Source organism: Sylvia atricapilla, chromosome Z (assembly GCF_009819655.1).
Source record: "Sylvia atricapilla isolate bSylAtr1 chromosome Z, bSylAtr1.pri, whole genome shotgun sequence".
Lineage (NCBI taxonomy): Eukaryota > Metazoa > Chordata > Aves > Passeriformes > Sylviidae > Sylvia > Sylvia atricapilla.
The window spans coordinates 86,318,733-86,345,140 of NC_089174.1; the positions used below are offsets into that span (position 1 = coordinate 86,318,733).

The following is a 26,408-nucleotide window of genomic DNA, read 5'->3' on the forward strand; positions in this document are numbered from 1 at the left end:
ACCACAAGACAACTCCCTGGAAAGCAGATATTGCTTTGATGGCTTTGCCAAATACTATGAAGCTGGTTTGGAGGCTAGAAACTCTTTCCCCAGGAGAGCTGCTGCTGCTCCTGGCCCTGTCACTGACCTACTACGGAATCACATCCTCTTTTAGGTCCTTGCCTCATTTTCCTTCTCCATTAAATTGAAGAAAATGGCATTCACCTTTGTCAGTTTGTTGGGATGTCTGGATGAAAATCACACAACAAAACCAAAGCTTTTCATATAGACATATAATATGCAATCAGGAAGCTCTCCCTGGTGTTCTAGAGATTCTGGGATAATAGAACTCCTTTGCCTAGCTCTGGTTTCTGAATTTCAAATATGGCAAACAGGGCTGAAATTTCATGTATTTTCTTTACCATTCCCATATCATTTTCTTTACAGACTCTCATGTTTGAGTTGTTTCACTGGGAAGAGAAGCTCTTTTGAGGGTAAAATTTAAAATAGCTGCAGGTACCTCTTGTCGGTGCTGTAGAAATGGAGAAAATGTGAAGTTACCGTATGACATTAGCACAGGAATAATAACTCTGAAATACATTTTCAAGAAAACCAAAACAATAAGAACACTGAAAAACAGAGACGCACAGCCTCTCCTAAACTCTCTGGAGAAGGAATTTCTGCTTTATCTTAGTGCAGTTGCCTGACTAAGGGGAAATTAGTACATGCAGAGCTGGTACTTTGTTAAAAGTCATCTTGCTTTCATGGGAAATGAGCACCTGCTGGCCCTAATGCTCACTTTTTAAATTAAAAAAAAAAAAAAAAAGCTATTTAGAAAGTCAAAACCATCTTAACAGGTTCTTAAATCATAAAATATGGCTCCCACTAAATTCAACATCCTGATAAGGAATGAGAAGATGCATCCATAGAATGTAGTTGACATCAGGTGGAAGTAAATATAACAGGGCCACCAGAGTGATGTGCAACTTCAGTGGTGTGCAGCAAGGCACACAGCAGATAGGATGGAAGCAGTCTAAATTAGGAGTCAGCTTAAATTCTTCCAGTGGCTGATTGTAGGTGGTCATCTATCAACATTACTTCAAATCCACTGAGTTACTCTTCAGAATCATTCAAGGACACTTCTGTCTGTACCTGACTAGCATGGAGACCTCCGTGGGATCTAGGCATGGGAATATAGCCCATCATGCCCACTCCAGCAAGCAATGAATATTCTCAGCTCCTAAACTGGGAGCTCCAAAATTAAGCTCTAAGAAAAGCAAATATCCCCACACCTTGCAAGTATGAGCCTTATATAACACGGATTTCCACCTACAGAAGGGAATGCAGGTCTGCAACGGATTGGGTACGAAATATGCGATGGCAAAAATTCAGATTTCCCTGGTGATCTTAAAATACCTATAGATTTATTCCCTCCACATCCTTCAGCACCATATTATGTTCCATCAAAATGCTTTAACTGTCCCTGAAGGACAGGTCTCAAAGATACAGATTTCCTTCCAGGCACTTACTTGCTGGTGAGATGAGTCTTGGGAGTGATCCCGTGCTCTCCAAAGAGAGTGACAAAGACATTGGCATCAGTTCCTGCTCCTCGGACATCTCCTGTCACTGTCACCACCTCATAAACTGTGGAAGGAGAAAAGAAACATCAGGACAACAGGAGAAAACCCTCACCTTGTACTTTATAGATCCAAGTCATCACCAAACCAGAGATGATAGACACACCCTAGAGATGGATCTATACACCCACTGCCCAAACAAACCCATCTCTTGGACATGGCGTAGTGAACCCAGCTGTCAAAAATCATCACATCAAACAAAACTGCTGGAGACACTTTACATGGGCAGAGAGGGACTGAGCTAGGGTGGATTTTGCTGCAAATAAAACCCTGCTCTGTGATAATGCTGACTCCCCTTCCATAATGCACTTGCACATGTTACATAGAGCAGATGAATTTATGTGAAGTGTTAAAGCTGTTGAGGCACTTTTTGTTTATGTCAATGCAATGCACGCTTTCCTGTTTGCCCTGATAAGATATTTGTATGAGAGCTGAGACATTGCTACAGCCGGGAATTTTGCGTTTTGGTTGTTCTGGAGATTTTACCAAAGACAAAATGATAAATCATGAAGAGAATCACAGAATGTCCTGAATTGGAAGAGACTTGGAAGGCCCCAAAAAAACTCGCTCAGCAAGACACCAATCTTTCCAGTCTCTCACAGGACCCACAAGGATGATCAAGCCCAGCTCCTGTCCCTGCACAGTCCCCCCAACAATCCCACCCTGGCATCCCTGGCAGTGCTGTCCCAGCTCTCCTGGAGCTCTGGGGCCGTGCCCATTCCCTGGGCAGTGCCAGCACCCTCTGGGGGAAGAGCCTTTCCCTGAGATCCAACATAAACCCCTGACAATAGGTAGGAGAATACTTAAATTAGAGTCTCAAAGCTCTATCTATTTATCTTTACGAGTAGCAGACTGAGTGACAACTTTATTTACACACACATATATCTTCTTGGGAGACACACAAGTTAAAAAGTGCCTTTTACTCAAATGGCATGACAGGATGCAATGGCCAAAAGGCAGAGTTAGACAGATTCAAATAACAGTCAGACACACATTCCTTAGGATGATGAGTGATGCTAGAACAAGACTTTAGGCTTGAAAACAGGTTACTTTACTGAAGGACATGTCTCAGCTGGCTCAACACAGAAGGAAGAGGAAAATTATAAAACCTCTCCTGTGGCCAAACTACATACCCTGATGGCCTTTTTTGGCTTCTGACAACATGATGTTCATGGTCTGATGGCATTTTAACCTAAAAACTGTAAGCTAGCAGAAAGGCTATGCTTTCATCATTTCATCCTGCACAAACTGACTGCCAACTATGGGATTTCTCACAACTAATGCTGTAAAAATGTCCCTCCTCCTGGGTGGAGCAGAACTGTTACGTATTATATTTGTGTCCATTTCTCCCTCACTACACCACAAACCTATTCTATTCACATATGGATTCTATTCTATTCTATTCTATTCTATTCTATTCTATTCTATTCTATTCTATATATATTCAAAAGATACAAAAAATGTATTGTAACTCTGATCTGAGCATTGAATTTTTTTTCCCACAATAAATCTCTTCCCTCAAAACATCACCAAAAAGAAATTTTATCACCTTTTCAACCACAAGAGCAAAATGCAGGGCACTCATGTAAAACTGATTAAAACTATTCTTCATTTCCATCAGCTCTATTGCACTGAGGAAAGAAAAATGCAATATTTTCCTAATCTCACCCTCCCATGAATGTAAATAGGACAGAAAGAGAGGGCACATTATTGTAATAACGACAGTAAGTTGTGATCTGTGCTTGGCAACGTTTTAAGAATCCCTTGGCTTGGTGTATTTCATTCACAGGCTCGAAGGAAGAGGAGATTTATTTGGAAAAAAGAAAAAAAGAAGAAAAAAAAATGAAAAAAAAAAAAAAAAAAAGAAGAAGAAAAAGAAAAAAATATCCGGGAAGAATATGCGATCCACAGCTTGCAGATGAATAATGTGATTGAGCAGTGCTTTCGTTTCACCTTCCCCCTATTGGCATTCCCGCATGCCGACGGGAGGTGTTTGGCATAGCGGGGGGAGGCAGAGGACGTGTTATCCATCAGCAGGAGGAGGGTTTTTGCGATGTCCCCAGCTTTTTTCACCCTGCCCCGGTGAGTCACCGCCCGGCGCTCCGGGGCTTGCGGCTCCGCACCGGGAGCAGCCGGCGAAAACATCGCTGTGCTCATCCTGAGCAGCCTTTCATGCCTGATCATCCCAAAGAGCATTATGGCTTATCTGCGCCGTGGATAGTGTTTGTCACAAATGACAACGACAACTGAGCTCCCTACAGGCACTGCCAAAGTGGCAGCCACAGCTCAGCATCCCTCTGAGAGCTGCAACCACTGGATGTGGCACTTGGTGTCTGGTCTAGTTGAGAACATCGTGTTTGGTCAGAGGTTGGACTTGGTGATCTTGGAGGTCTTTTCCAACCTTAATGATTCTGTAATTCCAAGCTTTTTGAAGGAAGAGGACCTGTAGGCACTGTCTCCTTTTTTCCCACAGAACCTTAGCAAAATTGCCCCTGTTCTGGTTTTCAAGGGTGAGGCCAAGTCATGTTCAACTTTGTGCTGGTGTGCAGGCATTTTTCACGTGAGAAGAGGGAAAAAAACAGCTATCACAAACAACCTGTAAGTTCCCAGAGACCTTTCAAAAGCTCTGACAGTTTTTCTAGTGAGAGTTTTTTTTACTGCTAAAGAAGAGCTAGGACTTATAGCTTATATGTGATGTGTTAGACCTGTCCATCAAGTGAAACCCCTTCTTGAGCTGGTCTGCTGCACCTGTGCTGGCATTGGCATCACTTCAGCTGTACAACTAATCTTAATTTCCTTACAGAAGCTGTAGAACATGATCTACTCCCACTTTTCAACCCCTAGCAAGTGAGGTGATGGGATACAGGGACAGTGTCTAAGACAAAACCCACCACCAAGCCACAATCTCCCCCCACTAAAAATCAAATCCCTCATTGAATTTCTGCAGTGAGAGACTCACAGTTGTAGAACAATGACAACCCGAGTAGATGGGATGCATTTTAGGATCACAACCCTAAAATCAGCCTCCATACACTGCAGTGGGCAGGCAGCACATGGATGAATAGTTTTCACCAGGTGTGAACCTTATGATGTGCTGAGCCCTGCTTGATTAGCTCATGTCATTACCAGGCATGCACTGTGGTTAACACCACTCTAATTAAGGTTGCACTGAGGGACAAAAGGAGGGTCTGGGTTGGTGACATCAGCATATCACTGCATCTGACACATGTCACAGTGCACTGCTGGAAGGGGGAAGAAGCCCTGCCACCCCTTTCCCAGCATTACACCTGGATGGCCAGCTGTGCAAATAAGTGATGTCCCAGATTTCCAGTGATGTCATGGATACAAGGCCCGTAATTTCCTTTGCAGGAAGAAAATTAAAGTTTAATGCTAATATTGATGCCACTCCTTCTGCAAAAGGCAGGAGATAAATGCAGATTATTTAGCCACTTCCTTCTAAAGCATTGAAGTTCAGCAGTACAGATTCAGGATTGTTTCTTCTCTTTACATTTTTTTTCTTCATTTTTTTTTATCAGCCCCTGACAGCTAATGGGTGTCATATTTTTTCTGAAGCTTGAGGACCCAGCATGCAGAAAAGGATACTGAGCTGGGATAGGAATCAACATTTTGTACCCCAGCCCATTTGCTGAGAACAGCATCCATGATATAGTTCAACAAGACCTGTAGGTTAGTGACATTTCATAACCACCCTCTAGTTAGTTCCTGAATAATTGGATATTAAGGCTCTGAGAGAACATGTCCAGTGTTAGCAAATCCCAAGCATAAACATCTTATATTTTGCGATTTAGGATGATAAAACTGAATTAACTAAAATGCTTGAAATTGTATATCTGTGGAAATTATCTAACCAAAGCTGGCATCTAGGTTAGAAGGATCAAATTTACTACTTCAGTGCTCTAGTTGTGGCAGGGAGCATTAGGAAAATACAGAAATTAAATTCTCAGGTATAGTATAAATTTCATACATCTTCCCACCAAGCTCCTTACTTCCTTTTTGGATCGCCTCATTGCATTTCCAATCTTCCCATATTGAGTCCCTATTTTTCATATTTTCCACGCTCTCCATCACTTAAAAGACCCGAGTTCCAATGGAGGGTCCACCTCCATGATTATTTTCTGGATCATGGGTCTTAATGTTCACCAAAAACTTTCCTCCATGGTGATTCTTCAGAGTTTTGCAATGGCTTTTTGGCTTCTGCAATATTAAAAACCAACTCGTTTTATGTGTTCCTGCTGTTTTAACATACTGAGATGTACTTTGGCAGAGGCTTCTTACTTGCTCTGTGTTTGACTTTGCACCCCTGATGTCCCTACTTCCTTCTTGGTCAAACATAACATGACATGCCCATGCCTCCAAATATATTCACTGGTCATTCACCTCCCTTCAGACATGGACAGGATCCCCAAAGGCCTTCACCCAAGCTTCACCCAAGGGGTTAGGTCATGAAGCCAGAATTCAGATATTCCAGCCCTGGGGCTTGGAGCAATCTGCTCCAGTGCAGGGTTTCCTTGCCAGTGGCAGAAGCTTGGAATTAAATATTCTTAGAGGTCCATTGTTGGAGTGCATGTCCACACCCAAAGAAATTATTCCATTTAAGAAAAAAAGTTTTGGCTTACCTTTGAATATGTAAGGAAGCCAAGCTAGAAAGTTCTGTTCCAGTCTCATGAGCTTTGGCCCAGAGCCAGCAGAGGGGCACTGGTTGAGCTTTGGAAATGTTTCTCAAAACCTGCTGCCAATTTCATTGGGTAAGGTGCCAAAAAACCCACCTGGACCATCAAATACTTTAAAAACTGCACAGAGGGGCTCAAACACTTTTTTGGACCAACTTAGCAGTGTAAAAGAGTTCTCTGCACTGTGTTTGACTTACATTTCTTTTGTTCGATAACGTTTACTATGTTTGTCATTATTAAACCCTTTTATTTTACAAAGCTTGTCCAGAGAAGTTGTCTTGCTATTATTAAGACACGCTGGGAAGTTGCAGGTCAACCCTCAGGCTTGATACATCTTCAGAGAGCTAATTACTCTCTGAGCATGTGTAAGACTGCATCAATCCCTTCCAACCCAAACCTGTGGTACTTCTCAATGCTTTTTCTGGCAATGTTGGCTGAGTTCATGTCAGCCCCTGGGTAGAGGAGCCCCACAGAGAGACCACCAAGGCAAGAGAGGGAGGGCTGCACCCCAGTCTGACCATCATGCTGCAAGGGCTTCTGCTCACAGGAAGACACCCACATCAAGGTGCTTTTGGGTAGCAAACGACCCCACCCCAAGGTCAAAGTCTATTCTGAGCGCTCAGATCACAGCCAAGTTACAAAAAATTCAAAGTGTTAGTATGGGAATGCTTGACTTTCAGCCCAGTCTCCAAATCTTGATTTTCTCCCAGTGGGCCAGGCAGAGTCAATACAAAGCTTTAATACACTTACTGATACAGGCTCTTTTGTTCCAAATACTATCTCAATCAAGTGGAATTTAGTTCACTTATCTCCTCTGGTAGATATTGAATCCCCAGCTGACTCCACTGTTCAGCTATCCAGCACGAAGGCTTCAGAAGCTGGTGAAAGCTCCAGCAAGCTAAACAGGGCTGATTTGCTATGAACTGCAAACCCATTACTGCTTTTCTCAGGCAAATACAGGCTCAATAAAGGAAATTACAGACAGTACTTTCTTTGTTGGAAATAAGCATTCAGAAATGGTCATTTCAAGCGCAGGATACAGGCAGCATAAAATCAGTATCAAGTTACATTGCATCACTGCTGGAAACACATTGCTTTCCTTGCCTTGCAGAAGGAGATGATAAATATGAAGTGGGCTAGTATAAATCCATCCATTCAATGATGAGAGAAGAGAAACACTTCCTTCAAAATGACTCCTAAAATTACTGTAAAACTATATACACTGACAAGTGCAGGCTGGGACACTGTAGCCAAGAGCATGGAAACTTCCCTTAGCTGCCCAAGAAAGGAATGTTTCCAGGACAGGAGAGTGCTTTGGCTGATTAATTCAGGTTTTTCTGACTCCAAAGGCATGGGACTGCTCAGCATCAATTATGGCAGTGACTGCTGGTCCTGTCAGTCCACGTTCTCTTGTGGTGAATATGGAGGACTGAGCTGGTGCCTGAAATCTGTCTAGCAAGACTGGCCCTTGGTAGAAAATAATTTAAGGCTGTGCCACAATAATGATTCAGCAGGTGAAATAAGACAGAAAAGATAGTGTGGGGTTTGGGGAAGGAAGAGGGAAAGGAAAAAAAAAACGTTTCTGAAGGGATGTGTCAGAGGATGGACCAGGCTCTTCTCAAGGATGCAGAGCAATTGAACAAGAGGAACAGGGAGAAACTGATGCTCAGGAAGTTCCACCTGAAGATGAGGAAGAAATTGTTCTCTGTGTGGTGACCCAGGGCAGAAACAGAGACCATGGAGGGCATGGAGCCTCCCTCACTGGAGATATTCCAGAACCATCTGGACAAAATCCTGTGCCCTGTCCTTCGATATGACCCTGCTGGAGCAAGGAGATGGAACCACAGGACCCACTGTGGTCCCTTTCAGCCCGAGCCGTGCTGGGATTCTGTGATTCATCTTGAATAAAAGCCCAAATCAACACCAACTGCTTCGAAGCTATGGCTTTCAGAGCTACCTTCAGATGCATCTCTTTAGCAGGATGCATTTACCTCAGCAGCACTAATGGTTGTTTGCACTTCACTGCACTTCCAGCTGGGAATTCACTGATTATTCTCAATATTCACTTCTTGTTGATTCATGCAAAGCACCAATCACTCTGGCTTCTCCTGAAGCACTTTGGAATGTGTTTGTCTTGGAGCACCTGAAGAGAACCTTGACATTTATGCAAAATACTTGGAAGTTTTCAAGGGTCTGTGCTGACTGTTACAGGCTATGTTTGACAAAACAATGCTCTGGGCATGTGAACACATCAGTTAAATACTTATGATAGTTACAGTTTAATCAGGACCATCCTTTACCCACCACAAAGACAGGCCTTTTAAATTGTAGCCTGTTTGTTTTTAGTGAGCCACAATTTCTGCAATAATCTCTTGTCATACACAAAATGAGTCAAATTCTCCCCTCATTCACTCTGAAGCAAATCCTGACTAACTCCATTGACTTGAGCACAATGGCTTTGGATTCATACCTCAGAACTGTGAGCAGATTTGGGCCTCATACTCTATGAGAGATTGCCTGCTCTTTATGTGCTTAATGGAAAGAAGCTTTTGAGTCTGGCATGGATGCCAAATTAATTATTCAAAGCAAAAGAGAAGGATTTTTTTTCCACAAATATTTGGACTGGTTGCACACTGTTCCACATTTTGCTATTCATAGTTTATACAAGGAATTGCAGAATTAATAGCATCTTGCATTTTGAGACTTGTCATGGACATGAATTGGGGAGGTTTTCTTCTAGCAAACTTAGTGCTGGTACACACAAGTATCATTATCTTGAGCTCTGAAATATCATTTATCTCTTAAAATATAAATCCAAAGCTGAACACTGTCCTGCCTGTTCCCACAGGCAGAGAAGTCATGGTTTGGACTGTGTTTTACTTCATCAGCTATTGTAAAAATCAACATTTCATTCTCATGCACTGTAGGAAGCCAAACTTGATTCATCTGGTGCTCCAGCTATCACTTAAAGAGTGTTTTTTGCCTGAGCACTACCAGGAAAAAGCCACCTTAATTCTTTGCTGGAACAGTACAGTAGAATTAGTTTAGCAATAAACATATTTTTTATTCAAGCTTAAATTGTGTTGGAGGAAAACACTGTGCCTCAGGGGAGAGAGACATTCACAACACAAACCTGTTCCATTTCTTTCATCATCTCTTGGAGGCAAGAAGGACCTGCCAGAACATGGGGTGTCTCTGAGTCACACTATTGACAAGAACATTTGAAATTTCTGTCCAATGGGAGGTGTATAGCACAGCCTGGGTAAAATATGAAATCGATTTTATCTGCAGCTCTGAACAAAGTCTGTGGTAGAGCAGTGTGTCTGCAAAATGCAGCTGAAAGTAATTCCCTGCTGTCTGTCATGCCTGTGGTGAGAGGGAGAGGAGAGGAGAGGAGAGGAGAGGAGAGGAGAGGAGAGGAGAGGAGAGGAGAGGAGAGGAGAGGAGAGGAGAGGAGAGGAGAGGAGAGGAGAGGAGAGGAGAGGAGAGGAGAGGAGAGGAGAGGAGAGGAGAGGAGAGGAGAGGAGAGGAGAGGAGAGGAGAGGAGAGGAGAGGAGAGGAGAGGAGAGGAGAGGAAACAGCTGAAGGCATTGTGATAGTTCAGCCTATAGAAGAGGAGCATCTGGGAGGACTTTCTAGCAGCTTTGGAATACCTGAAGCAAGCTTATAAAAGAGCTGGGGACAGACATTGGACAAGAGCCTGGGTTGACAGGACACAAGGAATGATATCCCACTGCCAGAGAGAAGGGTTAGATGGGATACTGGGGAGAAATTCTTCCCTGTGAGGGTGGGGAGGCCCTGGCACAGGGTGCCCAGAGCAGCTGTGCCTGCCGCTGGATCCCTGGCAGTGTCCAAGGCCAGGCTGGACATGGCTTGGAGCACCCTGGGATAGTGGAATGTGTCCCTATCCATGGCAGGGGGTTCTTCAAAATCAACAGCCCCTCCAACCCAAACCATCCTGTGGCTTTATGTTCTGTGTCATCAGACTCTTTAACAAGATCCCCATCTTATTCTAGTCACCTAGGCAGAGAAAAACCAAGATCAAGGAGACATGCTTTCCTTGCTGCCAACCCTGACCCCAACACCCAGGTAGGACAAAGAGCAATTTCACCAAAGATTCTTTTATTGCCCACTCCTGCCCAGCATCTCTGGCCTGGGGGTCTTGCAGGTGTTGGATGTTGGACTTTCCCTGAGATGAGCAAGGTGAGACATTTCTCACAGCCTTTTTTTTCCAGGGAGCAGCTGAGCTGTTTTCACAGAGAAAAACACACCCACATCAACATGTCTCAAAACTGCTTTGGCCCAAGGCTCTGAATCCAACAGGAATGTGTCCAGGAGGGAACAGCTGGCAGAGCAACTGAGTCGACAGCTGGGAAAGCCACGGAGCCAACAGCTGGCAAAGCCACCAGCAGGTGAGGTCTGGGTGACAGGGTGAGCATGGACAGCTGGCCCACAGCAGGGACACTGGCTGCAAGCCCGAGGGGACACTGCACCCTTGTCCCTCTTGGGCGAGGAACCAGCACATGTTGCTCCTGGGAGCTGTTTTCTAGCTGTGTTTCAGGCTGATGCTTGGCCTAAGCAGGGAATGATGCCTGACAGGAGTTTGTAATGAATACGAGCTGTGTGTGTTACCTGTGTTTATGTGAGAATTGTCAGATATCATTATGAGTTAGGTTGGCCGAGGTTTGGAGCAAACTGGTCTAGTGGAAGGTGTCCCTGCTCATGGCAGGGTGTTGGAATTAGTCAACCTCTAAGGTCCCTTCCAACCCAAACCATTCTATGATTCTGTGATTATAAGAATAAATAACAGCTCCCCAGTTTAAGTAGTCATGGCACAGAGATTCTACTATTCAAATAGCACCTTAAGCAGAATTTTTTTAAAAAATTTGCTATAGCATTCCTCCCTCTGCCTTCTTCACAAATATGTCTTCACTAACACTTACAGCTCACAGAGAAAGTCTGATTGGGATACTACTACAATACAGATGTCTGTAAAATGTAGAGCTCCAAACTGATGCTGAAAAACACAATAGATCTGAACATCAGGTGACAAAGTGCCAAAAAGACCTAGTTTCCAACAACCACATTCAATTACAGCAACAATGCATAACTCCTCAGTGATATCTGTCCAGCCTGTCTTGCAGTACATGTAAATCCATCAACAAAAGTCACAATTATTATTTTCAGTCTTCCTTTAAGTGTTACCTTTCAGGTATTGGTGTCACTGTGTTGCAAGGAAGAAAAACCCCTCTGACAATACCTGGAGAAAGAGCTGCTCCCACAAGGCACTTACAATAAATAAATATTTCTTGGAGCAGCAATAGTCAGCCTAGAGGAGGCCTTAACCAGACAAAAACATATGAATCTGGTAGCTACATCCTGATTGCAACTTTGGCAGCTGAAACAAACCCTCAGTAAACCACCACATCCCAGCAGTGATCAGAGGCTATTGACACCAAACCAAACCCACCGTGAGTCTCTGGTTCCCTGGGGCTCAGATGGATAAACCACCTCACCTGAGGCAGTGGGATTGTCCTGTGCTGGAACAAAATACTGGTTTGCTCTAACCCCTCTCTGTCCTTAGCCACTTGTAGCTCAGTATTATTTTTTTTGCCCAGACTTTCCATCCTGATGGATGCAATTCTGCTGTTTCAATAGAACAGTATTCAGTCCAAATTCCCAGGGACAGGATGATAAACAGCTTCACGGAGGGCCTAGAAGATGTATATTTAACAAAGTATAAATGGGAACAAAACTAATGATCCTTAAAATATCAATGCAGTCCCTAAACTGGGAATTTGATGTACCGGTGGAGGAACTGCTGTACCTGTGAGCAAAAGCATCATCTCAGTTCTCTTTCTGCAACCAGAGAATGAAAAACTACCCAGGCAAAGCTTGGATGTTTTAAAGACATAGAAATCTTGATTCTTAAGAGAGGAAAGAGAAAAGGGAAGAGGGATACAAGGGAAAAGGGAAGGTAAAAACCCCCAAATATTGTTGAATCATTTCAATGTGATCGAATTCTAGTCCTGCATCCTCTAAAGGTCACCTTCCTCAGAGAGGGCTCCTTGGATGCTACAGATAATTGAATCCAGACTGATAGGATGCCTGTGTTGTGGGGAACACATCTAGGACTGAGCATACTGATCTGCATTTAACACCTATTCTCAGTGCAAACTCGTTCAGCTCCTCTCCAGGAGCTCTCAGGTATTTTCTATTCAAGTCCAAACCCAAACACTCAATCTAAAAGGCACCCACAGGCAATTAAGGCTATAAAACCGAGCTCTATAAAACTGAGCTCTCCACTCCATTCAGATCTGATTGTTTTGGGTGTGAGGGGAGCAGCAGTGCTCGCGGGTGTGGGTTTCACATCAGCTGTGCCCTGCCTTTGGCAGCCTGGCACCCACAGCTGTTCCTCGATGCTGTTTTTGGTGCTGCCAGCTGGGCTGAGCCATCCCAAATGGAGCATGTGTGCCTCACAAGAATGAATCCTGCATGTGTTTGGGGTTCTGCCCTGGCAGAGGGAGGGGTGTGGGAGCACAAGTGCTCGCTGCCCCCAGCTCTGTGCCTGCCCTTGGCCAAACACACACCTGCGAGGGAGAGGTGACATCTGCAAACCTCCAGACACCAGCAAGAACGTGCTCCAAAAAGGTTTATTTGCATTCATCTGCTTTATGACAATGATTTTCCACACCAGTGACTAGTGACATCCCTGTTCCAAGTCCATGGCTCATCATGAACTATGAAGAGCTATTGTGATTCCTTGCAAAGCCCCTCTCCCTGTGTTTTAATCACTCATTTCCAATTTGTAAGGCCCTGTTTCACGACAGCTCTGGGCAACTTCAGTTCTCCAGTGGGAGTACACAGGTGTGTAGCAGGGGTGTCTAATAGACAGGCACAAAGGTTTTTTAGCACCTACATAAGGGGTATTACCAAATGCTCCTGACACTAATCAACACTCCAGTATCACAACTATTTTAGTATTGGCTTGTTCTGTCACACAATAGTGAACTTCTGTGGTAGTTCATAGAATCATAGAGTGGCCTGGGTTGGAGAGGACCTCAAAGACAACCTGGTCCCAAGCCCCCTGCCATGGGCAGGGACACATCCCACTATCCCATGTTGCTCCAGGCCCCATCCAAGCTGCCCTTGAACACTTTCAGAGATGGGAGATCTTGTGCTTCACCCCCTGCACAGAGAAGAATTTCCTCCTAACATCCAACTGTAAACCACCCTCTCTCAGTATGAAGTAATTTGCCATTGTCCTGTCTCTCCAGACTCTTGTAAGAAGTCCCTTTCCCACTCTCCTGTAGGCTCCCTTCTGGTGCTGGAAGACTCAATTAAATAGTTCTGAAGCCTTTTCTATTCCAGGCACATATGCACATCTAACAAACAAAATTATCTAAACTTTTCAAAATACATCTTTTCTGTGGTCATTTGCAGCTGAGAGATGCTGGGAGGCAAGCAGATGAGATCCATAATTCCAAGGAGAGTGCAGAGAGTTCAGAACTACCTTCTCTCAGCAGCACAGTTTGCATCTCCCACTGGATCACGAGACACAAAATTGCCACTGGCACAAAGCTCTCCTCAGAATGTTTTATGCCCAAAACCAAAGCTCATTTTAGTGCCAAGGAGTAAAAATAATATCTGTCTTCCAAAGAGGAGTCCTTGTTCATCCTGACTCAGAATATTAATCAAAGCCTCAGCTGGGGAAGATCAGTGGGAGCAGGGTGCACACAAGGTGATTCTGCCACTGGTGATTGTCTATAAAAGCATCACTGCAGTTCTGTACAGAGCAGAGGGACAGAGCTGGCCACTACACAGCTCTTGCTCTCCTCCACTCCTGCTAAATGGCATTAAACAGAACTTAGCAATAAACTCAGCATGTCCTGAATGCTCTTCCTGTGCAACCCTTTGCAGCAGTCGCTGAAGGAATAGGATCACAACCATGATGTCATAAATTTAACACAATAAATCATGGCACACATCAAAGGAAATTATGAGCAGCTTGCATATCTATTTACAAACCAACAGTGGCTGTTTCCCCCTTCCATCACCATTTGAGGCAATATGTTAACAGAAATGTGAATTTTGTGAGTAGCATTCTTTATGTTATGACTGTAATGCTAAAATCACTGAAGTCCAGCTTGACCCATTGTGCAAGAAGGAGAAAACAGCAGAGAATCACGGAAATCTCCTGGGGTTAGAAAAGCCCTCTAAGATCATTGAGTTAAACCATGCCCTGACACTGCCAAGGCCACCAGCAATCAATGTCCCCAAGTGACATATGCACATGGTTTTTTTAGCACTTCAAGGGATGGTGATCCCACCATAATATCCATATCTGAAACATGGTAGGAAAAAAAAATGGAGGAGAAAAGGTGAAAAGAAAAATAGGGGATGTTACCATCATGACAACCTCCAAAAATGGATTGTTATCCTCTGAAGTGAGTTATACCTCTTGGTGAGCCTCATCAAAGAGGTAAGTTAGAAATTCTCCTGAGTCATCAGCATTTTGCTTTGACATGGGACAGGAAGGAGCTTTCCACCATCTGTCACACCCTGTGCATGTCTGGGCCTGGACTCACCAAGGTGGCAGCTACTGATTCAGCCAGAGGAAAGACACATTTAATGGCATGAAAGCAAGTTTGGAAAGAAGAACGTTTTTTTTTTTTCTTCCTACCAACAGAGAGATATCCATGTCTTTGGCAGGAGTCACCTAGAAAACAGAGAGAGACGTTTGGTCCCTTCCTTCAAAATTCAATGACCATACACTTGGATGGGAAGATAAATAATAATGTCAGTCTCACTCTTCCGTATCACAGACAAGACCTGAGATATTAAGAGAAAGGTATGGAAAAAAGAAGAGCTAAATTCCTCTAAAGAGTTTTTCTCCAAAATACATCTGAATCTCTGTATCTGTAGAAGCACCTGTAGAAGCTTTAATGATGATTTGGGCAGCCTGGGAGCTGTGTGAACACTATCTGGGTACCTACTGCTCCTTAAAGCCATGGATTCCATGTTTAAATGTTTGTTACACAACAGGCCATTTGCACTGGTTTTGGCAGCTCAAGACTGTAGAATGGTTTGGGTTGGAAGGGACTTCAAAGATCATCCAGTTCCAGCCTCCTGCCGTGGACAGGGACACCTTCCACCATCCCAGGGTGCTCCAAGCCCCATCCAACCTGGCCTTGGACACTTCCAGGGAGGAGGCAGCCACAGCTGCTCTGGACACCCTGTGCCATGGCCTCACCACCCTCACAGGGAGTAATTTCTCCCTTACGTTCACTCAAACCTGCTCTCTAAGTTTAAATCCATTCCTCCTCATCACGTAACTACAGCCCTTGGTAAAAAGCCTCTCTACATCTTTCTTTTAAGCCCCCTGTAAACATTTAAAAGCAACAATAAAGTCTCCCTGTAGCTTCCTTTACTCTACTGTAGAAATAACTTCGCAAACACTTATTAATAAATAACCAACCTCATTAACACCATGATCACAGGAATGGACAACAGCTGCAATTTAGTTAAAAATGCCTGCTATCTCTGCTTTAATTTTCTCAGACACACTATCACCCAGTCACTTGATATCTTTTGTTTTCCTGTCCCCAGGAGCTGGATTTGCCTTGTTCTTCAGTCATCGATTGAACTTGATGGGGGGATCCCTTCTCTTGTTTGCTAATACAGAAAGATAAAGAGGACATCAGATGACACAGGCAGCATTGACTCCCTGCTCATAAAACATTTATAACATCTCTCTCTTTTCTTTTTTACAGCAATAGGAATCACAGCTTGTGGACTGAAATATATCTCTACTGAATATTCACCAGCAGCAAAGACAGCTGACATCCCCAGAGCTTCTGGGAGGCTTTTGTAGAGGACACACAATTCTCCAGAGCCTGACCAGCAACACACATTTCATCAATGGTCCTTTGGGGGAAAGGCTCCAGCAGCCTCCAAACAAGTCACACAAAAAAGTCTGCTTTTTTTGATTCAAAACAGTGAGAACAGCAGTATGATGCACAGTAAAGGGAATAGCTGAAACTCTGTTCAGTCTGGCCTAGGACACTTCCAGGGATGGGGCAGCCACAACTTTTCTGGGCTCTGTGCCAGAGCCTCACCACCCTCAGATCCAGGAAGTTCTTCCCAATATCTAACATCAGAGGACCATGGAGAAATTATTGCAAACATTTACTGTAGTTTCTGTCTTTGAAAATGGCAAATTACTATTGCTCAACTATATAAAAAAAATGTCGCATGAAGCGAGACAACCTCTCTACCTCTCAGGGGCCATCACAAATTAAGCAGGTTTTGTGCATGGCCTAAATACAGCCTTTCTGTGAGCGACTCACTTCTCTGCACCAGAGGAATGGGATGGTTTTTCTTCTCCCAGCCATTTGTCACCACTGCAGAACCCATCAGGAGCAGTTAACCTAGAGCCACACCACAAGTGTTCTCCCAGTTGCCACACACAACACATGCTCTCATAAACTGTTGGAATTCTGGAGGCTGAAAATTTCAGGCTTTCTGTGCTGGCAGGCACTGACCCTCAAACCAGCACTGCATTTTACCTGAGGCTGTGGAACAGGCTACCAAAATTGAGTAATAGCCCTGGGATTGTGGGTGCGTAGTTTGAATAGAAGTGTGTGATATCACAGCATGAAAAACATAAAATTTAAGGGTTTAGTATATAGTAATATATCTGGAGCAATATGGAGAATTCAAGGCATTTTCTAAGTCCTTCTTCTTCATCTTCTTCTTCTTGATTTTGGGTGTTTTTTTTCAAGCTGGGTGAAAAAGGTCTGCATTGCAGACCTTAGGTGGTTGGTTATTGGGGTAAAAGTAAAAATAATCTAGGTGTCATTTTGTTATTGGACAATTAGTGCTTAAAAGACCTTGGAAGGAGTTAGAGACAGCTCCATTTTGTACTTTGCTAGTTAGGGCTCACAACTCATGAGACTATACAATAGATAAGAATAAACATCTGAGTCCAAAGTCGAAACTACAGCTCCCGTGTAACATCCCTCCTCTAACAAGAAGAAAAGAAGATAACCTCACAATAAACTGGTGGGGAAACAACAGTGATGAGAGATGAAGTGTCTTGTCCCAGTCACGGCCAGATCAAGTTGCTGGTTGCTGGTAGCCACCCCTCAGCATCCATGACCTCTTTGCTGCCCACCTCCCTGACAAGGAGATGACCTGGCTCTGCTTGGAGCATCCTCCAGCCTGTCAAGGCTTTTTCTTTTAGTCATGGAGCTACACCCATGGTCTTCTCATGACACTGAGTGAATAATCTGAAACCTTAAGTCACAGAATTACGGAATATTTTAGATTGGAAAAGCCCTCCAAGACCATGGAGTCTCACCATACCCTAGCACTGCCAGGGCCACCACTGACCCATGTCCCCAAGTGACAATTTCACATGGCTTTTAAATTCTTCCAGGGATTGGAGACTTCACCACTGCCCTTGGCATTCTACACCAGGGCTTGATAAGCCTTGAAGAAATTTTTTACTAATGTCCAATCCAAACCTCCTCCAGTGCAACTTGGGCCACAGCTCACCGTGCACTCAACCAAAGTACAGTCTGCTTGTGAAACAAGGAGACTATTTACTGTAACAACACAGTATATCAGGTTTAGAGGCTAATATTGATATTTCCCCAGCCTATTTGGTGACCTTAAAACAGCCAGAGATCTGGTGTGCTGGACCTCCTGCTTTTACATCAATTGTAAGTGTTCCACCCCTCTGGTTGCTGAGATCCCCAGCATGCTCCTGCTGCTTCTGCTTGGTCAGGACCCTGCACCTCTGCCATGGATCCTGCTTACACCAGGGGAGCCTGGTGATTGCAGCTTCTGCACAGCCCCACAATGCAAATATTAATTAGGAGAATGTAATTACAGCAGTACCACCCACACGGCAAGGCAGCTTGGTAAACAGAAAAGCTCGTAGAGACACAACCCGTCAGTGACACCTCAAACAGGTGAAACACTTAACAAAAATATGACCCACATAGGAATAACTAGTGCCTGTACCCCAGGGAGGACCCCAACAAGAGCATTTGCAGGGCCAACAGTGCCTGCTCAAGAGGGGAGATGGGGAAAGATGGAGCTGACCTTTTTTTTTGTTGTATTCATCTTCCGTGGCATTGGAGGAGTCTGAGTGATAGTCCCGAAGCTCCTGTTCATACATTTCCAAAAAATTATCATCGATCTTTCCTTTCTTGGACTTGTCACCCTTCTTCTTCTTCTTGTCTTTGCCTTTTTTGCCTTTTTTCTTCTTTTTCTTTCTTCGCTCATAGTCATCGTCATCCTCACTGCTATACTCTCTTTTCTTGGTCTTTTTCTTTTTCTTTTTCTTCACTTCCCCATCAGCCTCTGAGTCCTCAGACTTTGATTTCTTCTTGCTTTTTTTCTCCTGGCTTTCTTCTTCCCCATCTTCCTCAGCTACCTCTTCCACTACCTCCTCTTCCTCTTCCTCCTCCTCTTCCTCCTCGTCTGTTTTGTTCTTTTCAGTCTTTTCTTTCATGTCATTGTTTTGCACCACTGCCCTGTTAACAGTGCTCTGGGATTGCTTTAATCTTCTGCCACCTTTCCAGCTGCCAAAGTCCTTTAGTCCTGCTCTCCTTGCCTGGGGCTGGGCTGCCCTTGTTTCAAAATGTCCTTCCTCCCCACTGGCTCATGGATATGTCCTGGAGTCCCTCCCTAACCCCACTCTCTTTCTGCCTCTCTCTGTCTTCCTTCTCCTCCTTGACTGAGGCACCTTCCTGTCTCTTCTGCCTCTCCTTGTCTTTGGGGTTTCTGTCCTTTTCCTTACTATTATTTATTCATTGGTGTGTGCTGAGAACTTTCTGCTCTTTTTTCAGAGCTCTGCTCAGAGTCAGTTGACAATCTGGGTCTAGGGTATCAGGATGTGCCAATCAAGGTTGTGGCTCCCTGGAAAATTGGTCAGATGAGGGCACGTGGTCAAGTCGCTCCTTGTCCTTCAAATGCCAGCCCAGGGCAGGGGAAAACAAAGACATTTCTCTTCCTCATGGCATGTTGCAGCTTCAGAAACCTCATGAAAAATTACTTAGTGCTGTCCAGTCATGTGGTTATAAGACAGATGCACGGGTGTAAAAGGAGACCCACCAAGCAACCATATCTCACTGGTCTGTATTTCCTCTCCATTATTCATGGTGTCAGGATCACTTTACTGATAACAGTGGTCTCAACTTTACATGGATTTTTTTTTTCTTCCTTTTAACCAGCCAGGCCAGTGACCAGAAAAGACAAACATCCCCAGGACCTGGAGATATCATGGCAGTAACAATTCACTTCTGCAACCATTTCCTCCAGCTCCTTACTGTGCTGTACCTACCACCAGAACCTCCAAATACTGATGAGAAATAAATACAAACGTCAGAAGAAGACACTGAGCATGCTGGATACAAGGTGCCTTGATAACAGCCTGTGTTGGCCAACCAAAGAGAAACAAAACTTAGATTAATAACTGAGCACATGCACAAATATGCCCATCTGACTGCTTCCAGGGGCAAATATTGAGGAGAGATAGGAGAGATATGGGAAAAATAAATGATGTAACAGCACAGTTGGAAGGACACTGCAGCATAAACTCTGCCCAGAACCCTACTTGTGCCCTGGGTTCCAGCAGGCTTTCATGGCAGATCAGGGAAGGACAAACACCATGAGATTGGATCAATCTCAGCTGCAGTCAGGAGCCAATGATCTAAAGTCTGACAGAATGAGAACAGAAAAGAAGAAAAATAATATCTTCTTTTTTTCTTCAAAGGTGCTGTTATGGGCTTTATCACAGAAAATTAAGTTTAATAAAAACCTGAAGTTTAGAAAAACCATGCTGAATTTCTCCAGTGGAGATGAAGTGTACATAAAGCAAGCAGGACAGTCAGCCTGGCTTTAAATCCCAGTGATGGAATAGCTGGATTTATAGCAGGGTTGTAGGATGATGATGCAGAACCTTCTGCACCACCCACTGTCTGTGGGATAACTCAGCCCACAGCTCCCTTCATCCAAGTGATAAATTAAATGTGATTTGCTTGATGGTGTGCTGCCCAGGTTAATGATATATTACCAGTAAGTCAGAGGTTTCATCCATGATGGGTCTTTCATGTACATGATTTAAAACTTTAAAAACTTTCATGTACATGATAGAACTGGGGGCTTCCATGACCTGGGTTGGAGGAGGGAGTGGCAGGAGGGTTGGGTTATCAGGAGCACAAGGAACAGATATTTTGATGGCAGGACATGCAGCCCACACAGATGGCAGTGCCACTGCCCTGGGAACAAGTGGGTGGAGAGCTGGGAACAGAGGCTGCAGGGTTGATGTGGGTCTGTCCTCCCATCCTTAGGGGTCCTTTGGCACCAGTCTCCAGCAATTAGGTGTGGATAATATTTTAGAAAGCACTGTGTTTTTAATGGTCTCTGTCTGCTGAATGAAATCCTTTATTTTAAGGATCATAAAGTGGATTATTCAGGGAGATCTTCCAAGTAGGTTAAAGCACAGGTTTGGGATTAAACATGAGAATGGCTTTTTCCTGGCTCTTTTGAAATCATGAAGGAAATAAAAAAGAATCACTGTTGCCCCTTATGGTAGAGCTCTGACTTGCCAAACTCCCAGGATGTTAGCACCACAGGACCTACATCGTGCTTGAAATATCCTGGTTATTTCCAGGTCCTTGTTTTCTGGAAAGCAGCAGAAAGGCAGATAAAGCAGATCCTCTGCATGTCACTTCTGAGAGCAGCCATGGAACAATTGTCCCAGAGGGGAACCAAGGGACCACTGCTCCAAAGGCACCATCCAGGCACGTGTATCCTGTCCCAAGGATCCCAGGGATCCTGCAGGGATATTTGATGATGCAGCACATTCTCCCAGACAAATGCTTTCTAGCTCAGTGTATTCCTAGCTGTTACCTTTCCCCTCTCTGGGACAGCCAGCAGCACACAGCAGAAATTGCAGCCATAAATATTGCATGCTTAAATTTGGGAGATGGATTTAGGTTTTGGATGTGGAAAAGCCAGCCTTCTCCAGCAAAAAGAGAAAAAAAAAATTCCACCTCACAGAATAGAAAGATGGTTTCAGCAAAAATAAAAACCTTGGAATCCCTGAGAAAAGCCAGGCTCATATCTCTCATGTTTTCAGTAGGTAAACACTTCATCACACAGAGTCTCTGAGAGCTGCTGCTCTGAACAGCTCCAGTTTTATGCAGCAAAATGCTGACAGCAGAGTGTCACAGAATGGTTTGGAAGGGATATTTATAGCTCATCCCATTCCACCCCCTGCCATGGGCAGGGACACCTTCCACTATCCCAAGTTGCTCCAAGCCCATCCAGCCTGGCCTTGGACACTGCCAGGGATGGGGCAGCCACAGCTGCTCTGGGAAACCTGTGCCAGTGTTAAACCAGCCTCACTGAGAAAGAAAAAATGACCTGCCTTTGACAGCAGAGCTGTTGGAGTAGGAGAAATTCCTTTTTCTCCTCCTGCACTGGGAGATTCAGCTTTAAAGTGCTCATGGCACTTCTGGGAGCAGCCTCAGGCTGGTGCAGCCCCAGTGAGGGACAAAACCCAGCTACTTTGCATTAATACTGCAATTAATGCCTCGTGTGTCATGAAGAACGACCTGAGGCACTAAAAGCACCCTGGAGCACCAGGACAGTTGCCCAAGGGAGAGCCATCCCTCTGAGAAAACTCCAGCCTTGCACTTCATTTTGTCCTGGTGCAGCAGAGCAGGGCTGTAGGTGAAAGCCAGAGATAAATCCCCTCCATCAAAGAGGCTGAAGTGATAGGGGCGAAGAGGCATTTACCGTGTCTTGATCCAGCTTTGCCCCACACTCTTCTTTCCTCTGTCGTTTCATTTTAATTAAAAAGAAATGTGCTGAGAGTGCTCCATCTCGCTTTTGTTCTTTGTGTGAATAACAGCTGGGAGAGGAACAATAGGATTTATTGGTGCATAAAGAACTACAGAAAGAGAAAAGCAACCAAGCTATCGGTGAGAACCATTAGTTACAACTGTCAACAGTATTTATATGGGTTTATACTTTAACTTCACATTCAACAAGAGATTCTCCCAAATCCTCCCTCCCAAAAAGACTCAGGCCAGAATCCAGCATCATGGTCCAGGGAGATTTCTTGAATTATAGCAGATTTGGTAGAGTGCAAGAGGTCAACATTTATATTTTTGAGGTCCTGACTCACCTGTAAAGGTTTTTCCCTAAGGCACAGAAACCTGTGCAGTGCTAAACCTGGAATTACCCATTATTAAGCAATTACAAGATTAGTAACAAAAATTACTACCTAAGTATTAGGCAATGCATCAACACTCATTTTCTTTGGCTCATTCTCTTCTCTGTTACTCCTATTTTACACTGATTACCATAAAATCCAGATGCCTGTACCCATGTGCCATGCAACACAGCTGACACATCCCAAAGAAACCTTAGAAACATTTGTTCCAGTCTCCTTCCCAAGGCAGATGCAGGGAAGCCTCTTGTTTCAGAAGTTATTTTTCAATACACGCTGCTCTGCACTTATGGCTAGGGAAGATTGTTTTCTCATTTTTCTTGCACAAGAAAATTTTGTTTGAATTTAAAAAATTAAAATAAAATTTAAAAAATTTTAAAAAATCCAAAAAACCCAACCCCCAACCCGCCCCCCCCTCCCCAAAACCAAACCAACATAAAATAAATAAAATAGTCATTGTCTGCATGCATGGTCTGTGTTTTTAGTGCTCTCTTGGTGACCAACACAGCCCATGGAGATGAAGGCAAAGAAAGTGGCTGCAAGGGGCAGACAGCAAGACTTTAGGTTCAGCCAGAGGCAAAGCACTTTCTCAGATTTTTTATGAACCAGCTGTTTTAATTTGCTTCTCCTGTGGGTCGATTGGGGGGTTCAGGTGGAGGTACAATGTGAAAAAAAAGGGCAACTTTGACCTCCTCCAGTTACGAGAGCTTTGTGTGAGTTTGAGGCACTCGATGCTCTGCCCAGGGCACGTGAACACCAGGCACAAAGCCTCACATTCTTTTTTTTTTTTTTTTTTTTTTTTTTTTTTTTTTTTTTTTTTTTTTTTTTTCCCTGTTCATATCCTTGGCATTAAAGCAGGCTCTATCCCCATCTCTGGATGGTTTCTTGGAAGTACTCCCTGCAGCCCAACACATCACATATTTATTATATGTATACTCACAGAGTCCACCTCCTTCGGAAAATGAATTTATTTCCTGCCATAAAAACAAATACCAAAGGATTCCTTTGGCTGAGACATTTCATTTCTCTGCCACGCATAGGAATGGTGAACAAGATTACCCCAGGCTGGGCAGAGGAGATGCTGTGGGAGCTGGTGGCTGGTGGTGCAGCACAGCTGTGGCAGGTTTAATCAAACCTTCCAGTGCCCAGTGCCAGCTTGGCTTTTTCTTCTCCCCAACCTGGCTACTAGCTACCGATTTTTAATTATATATTTTTTAAAATATTTTTTATTTTTATTTTTTTTAATCTACATTTTAAATAATTTTCATTTATCTTTATTTTTTATATTTTTGTTTTTATTTTTATATTTTTTATTTTTATTTTAATTTTTAAAATTTTTATATTACCTTTTCTTAAAAAAAAAAAAATTATTATTTTTAGCTCAAATAATAAGACCCCTGTAGGAATCCTGCCTATGGGATGCAGGGATACAGAGAGAGGCAGTTTAGGGATGCTGGGGTACACAGACCAACCCAGGCAGGCTGGAAAGGTTTTACTGTGTCCGTGGGGTTTGGTGTGAGCTCGCTGCTCCCAAGCACAAGGACATATCGGCCTCTGCTGGTAGAACGGGGTTTAGACGAGAGAAATATTTCCTATCAGGGGGCAGCGAGGTGTTGAGTGTCCCAGGGAGAGCAGCAGCAGCCCCTGGTCCCCGGGAGCCGCAGGCATCCATCAGCATGCTCAGGAACAGGGAAACTGCCTCACTCAAGATTGTAAGAAAAACCTTCGTGTCTTGGTTTAGAGCAAATCTGGGAGAAATTCTTTGAACATGGTCCTTTTGGAAAGTAAACTTCGACAGCTTTTCTTTTTTTCTTTTTTTAACTGGTCTTTAACTGGGAAAAGAACTTCTTTGGAGAAAAGTGGAAAAAACCCCCTATTTATTTAACAAATAAAGTGCCCATGGGCATGAAGAATGAATAATATGAAAAAAATGAAACCTTTTTTTGTTCTGAAATGAGATGGTAAATTTAGAAAGTCTTTGCTGTGGGTAGCTTAGCCTGCTTAGTTTTTTATTAGTTTCTTTGGAGGTTTAGGGTTTGGTGGGCTGCAGGTGCGAGCTTTTGGTGGTGGTGCTTTGGTGTGGGGTTTTTTGGGGTTTTTTTTTGTTTGTTTGGTTGGTTGGTTGGATTTTTTGTCTGTTTTTTGTTTTGTTTGTTTTGGGGGGGGTTGTTGTTGTTTGTGTTTGTTTGTTTGTTTGTTGTCTGAAGCAGATTTAAAGAGTTTTAAGAAAATAGAAAAAACAAACAAACAGTCCAGGAGCTTCTTTGCTTCAGCTAGGCAAGGCTAATTAGAAGCAAAGGAGATCTCTGTCTTGCCGCTGGTTTGTGTCTTAGATGAACTACAGTTTTGGAGTGGAATGTGTAGGAATTAGGTAATTTTCTTTAAAACAAACTCTGGGCTGTTTCTTCCCCCTCCACTCTCAGAACCAGTCTTAAAGGCACTGAACTCAATATGCAGCACAAAGAGAACAGATGACAGAGGATACAAGCATCATAAAGTCACCCCAGGACACTCGGAAACAGCAATAAAGCATGAAGGCTCTTAACAGATTTTTCATGGAAAAAAAAATATATATACACAGATATATTTTTGTATTTATGTACTGTATATTTCAAGAGCAGGTGACTGAATTTAGGATCTCAAATCCATGTCACTATAGGTGTTTGTGTGACTTCTCCACAGCTGAGAACTTTCTCCCATTACCTGAACAAACAAGAATCAGAGCACAGACCCCTCTGGCAGCTCACCTGCACTTCCCCAGACACAGGCAGTGAATGTCACCTGTCCAGCTCCAGGTGCCACAGCAGCTGCAGGAGCACTAAGCTCAGTGTAAAACCCAAAAAAAAGGTAGGTTTATATTGGATTTTGTCCTGGTTTGGGGCAAATTTAGGAGAAAACCTCTGAATGGGGCTCCTCTGTGGAGCAAACCTAAACAGCTCCTCCACTCAACGGGTCTGGGAAAAGAACTTCCTCAGGGAAAGGTGGAAAAAACCTAATTATTTAACGAAGTGCCTGCAAGCCTAAAGAACGAATAATACGAAACAATAAAACCTTTTTTTGCTCTGAAGTGAGATGGTAAATTCAGAAAGTCCTTGCTGTGGGTTGTAGCTCAGCTCCCTCGGTCTCCCACAGCTCCTCCTGCGCTGACAAAGGGCCAAGGTCCAGCTCTCAGTGCTCCTCTGGGTCGGAGTCCAGGACATTCTCTGGGCACCCTGGAAGGCCACAGACCTCAGCAGAGAGGTTTGGGATCTGTACAGGGTGGTCTTGGAGCTGTACATGGGGGGTTTTGGAGCTGTACCTGGGGGTAATAGACCCTGACACAGCGCCCAGGAGGACACTGCCTTTCACTTCAGCCCATGGAAACAGCTTCCAGCCTTGAGAGAAGAATTACAAACCCCAAAGGTGTGAAAACAGTAGTTTAGCTTAGCGTAGGATGAAAAATTATGTAGTTTTGAGTTTTTAGAATATAGGTACATAGGGAACAAGATGAAGGATTTAGGGTGGTGACCTGAGTTCTTCCTTCTTCTCCCCTGGCATCCATCTTCTGGTGAAGGTGGCACAAAGTAGTTTAAGGAGATTGGTTCAGAGTAGACTCCTTTAGTACAGGTGATAGATATTGGAACATAACTGTAAACAGGTGAAATGTAATTTTCTTTATAAAGGGGCTGCAAGGTCCCACTGTGACAGGAGTTGTCTCATGTCCCAGCTGCTGCTCAGATCTCAGCTGGGCATGGAGAACTTTGTGAGTTATGAAATAATAAACAACAGAGGAAATCGGGACAACAAGACTTTGAAGGCTCTGCTTCTTTCTTGTAGCCTGGCTCAGGGGTTTCAGAGGCAAAAAACTCT

The 26,408-nt window shown here is 43.8% G+C and overlaps 1 protein-coding gene across 1 annotated transcript in view; it reads right to left on the minus strand.

Moving 5' to 3' along the window:
- LOXHD1 (lipoxygenase homology PLAT domains 1) overlaps positions 1-18,830 on the minus strand; it is a 153,472-nt gene extending 134,642 nt beyond the window's left edge. The window contains exons 1-2 of the mRNA XM_066339598.1: positions 18,419-18,830; positions 1,509-1,623 (exon numbers count right to left, since the gene is read on the minus strand). Coding sequence (XP_066195695.1) covers positions 1,509-1,623; positions 18,419-18,830 — 527 coding nt within the window. The remainder of the gene's footprint in view (positions 1-1,508; positions 1,624-18,418) is intronic.
- Positions 18,831-26,408: the final 7,578 nt, after the last annotated feature.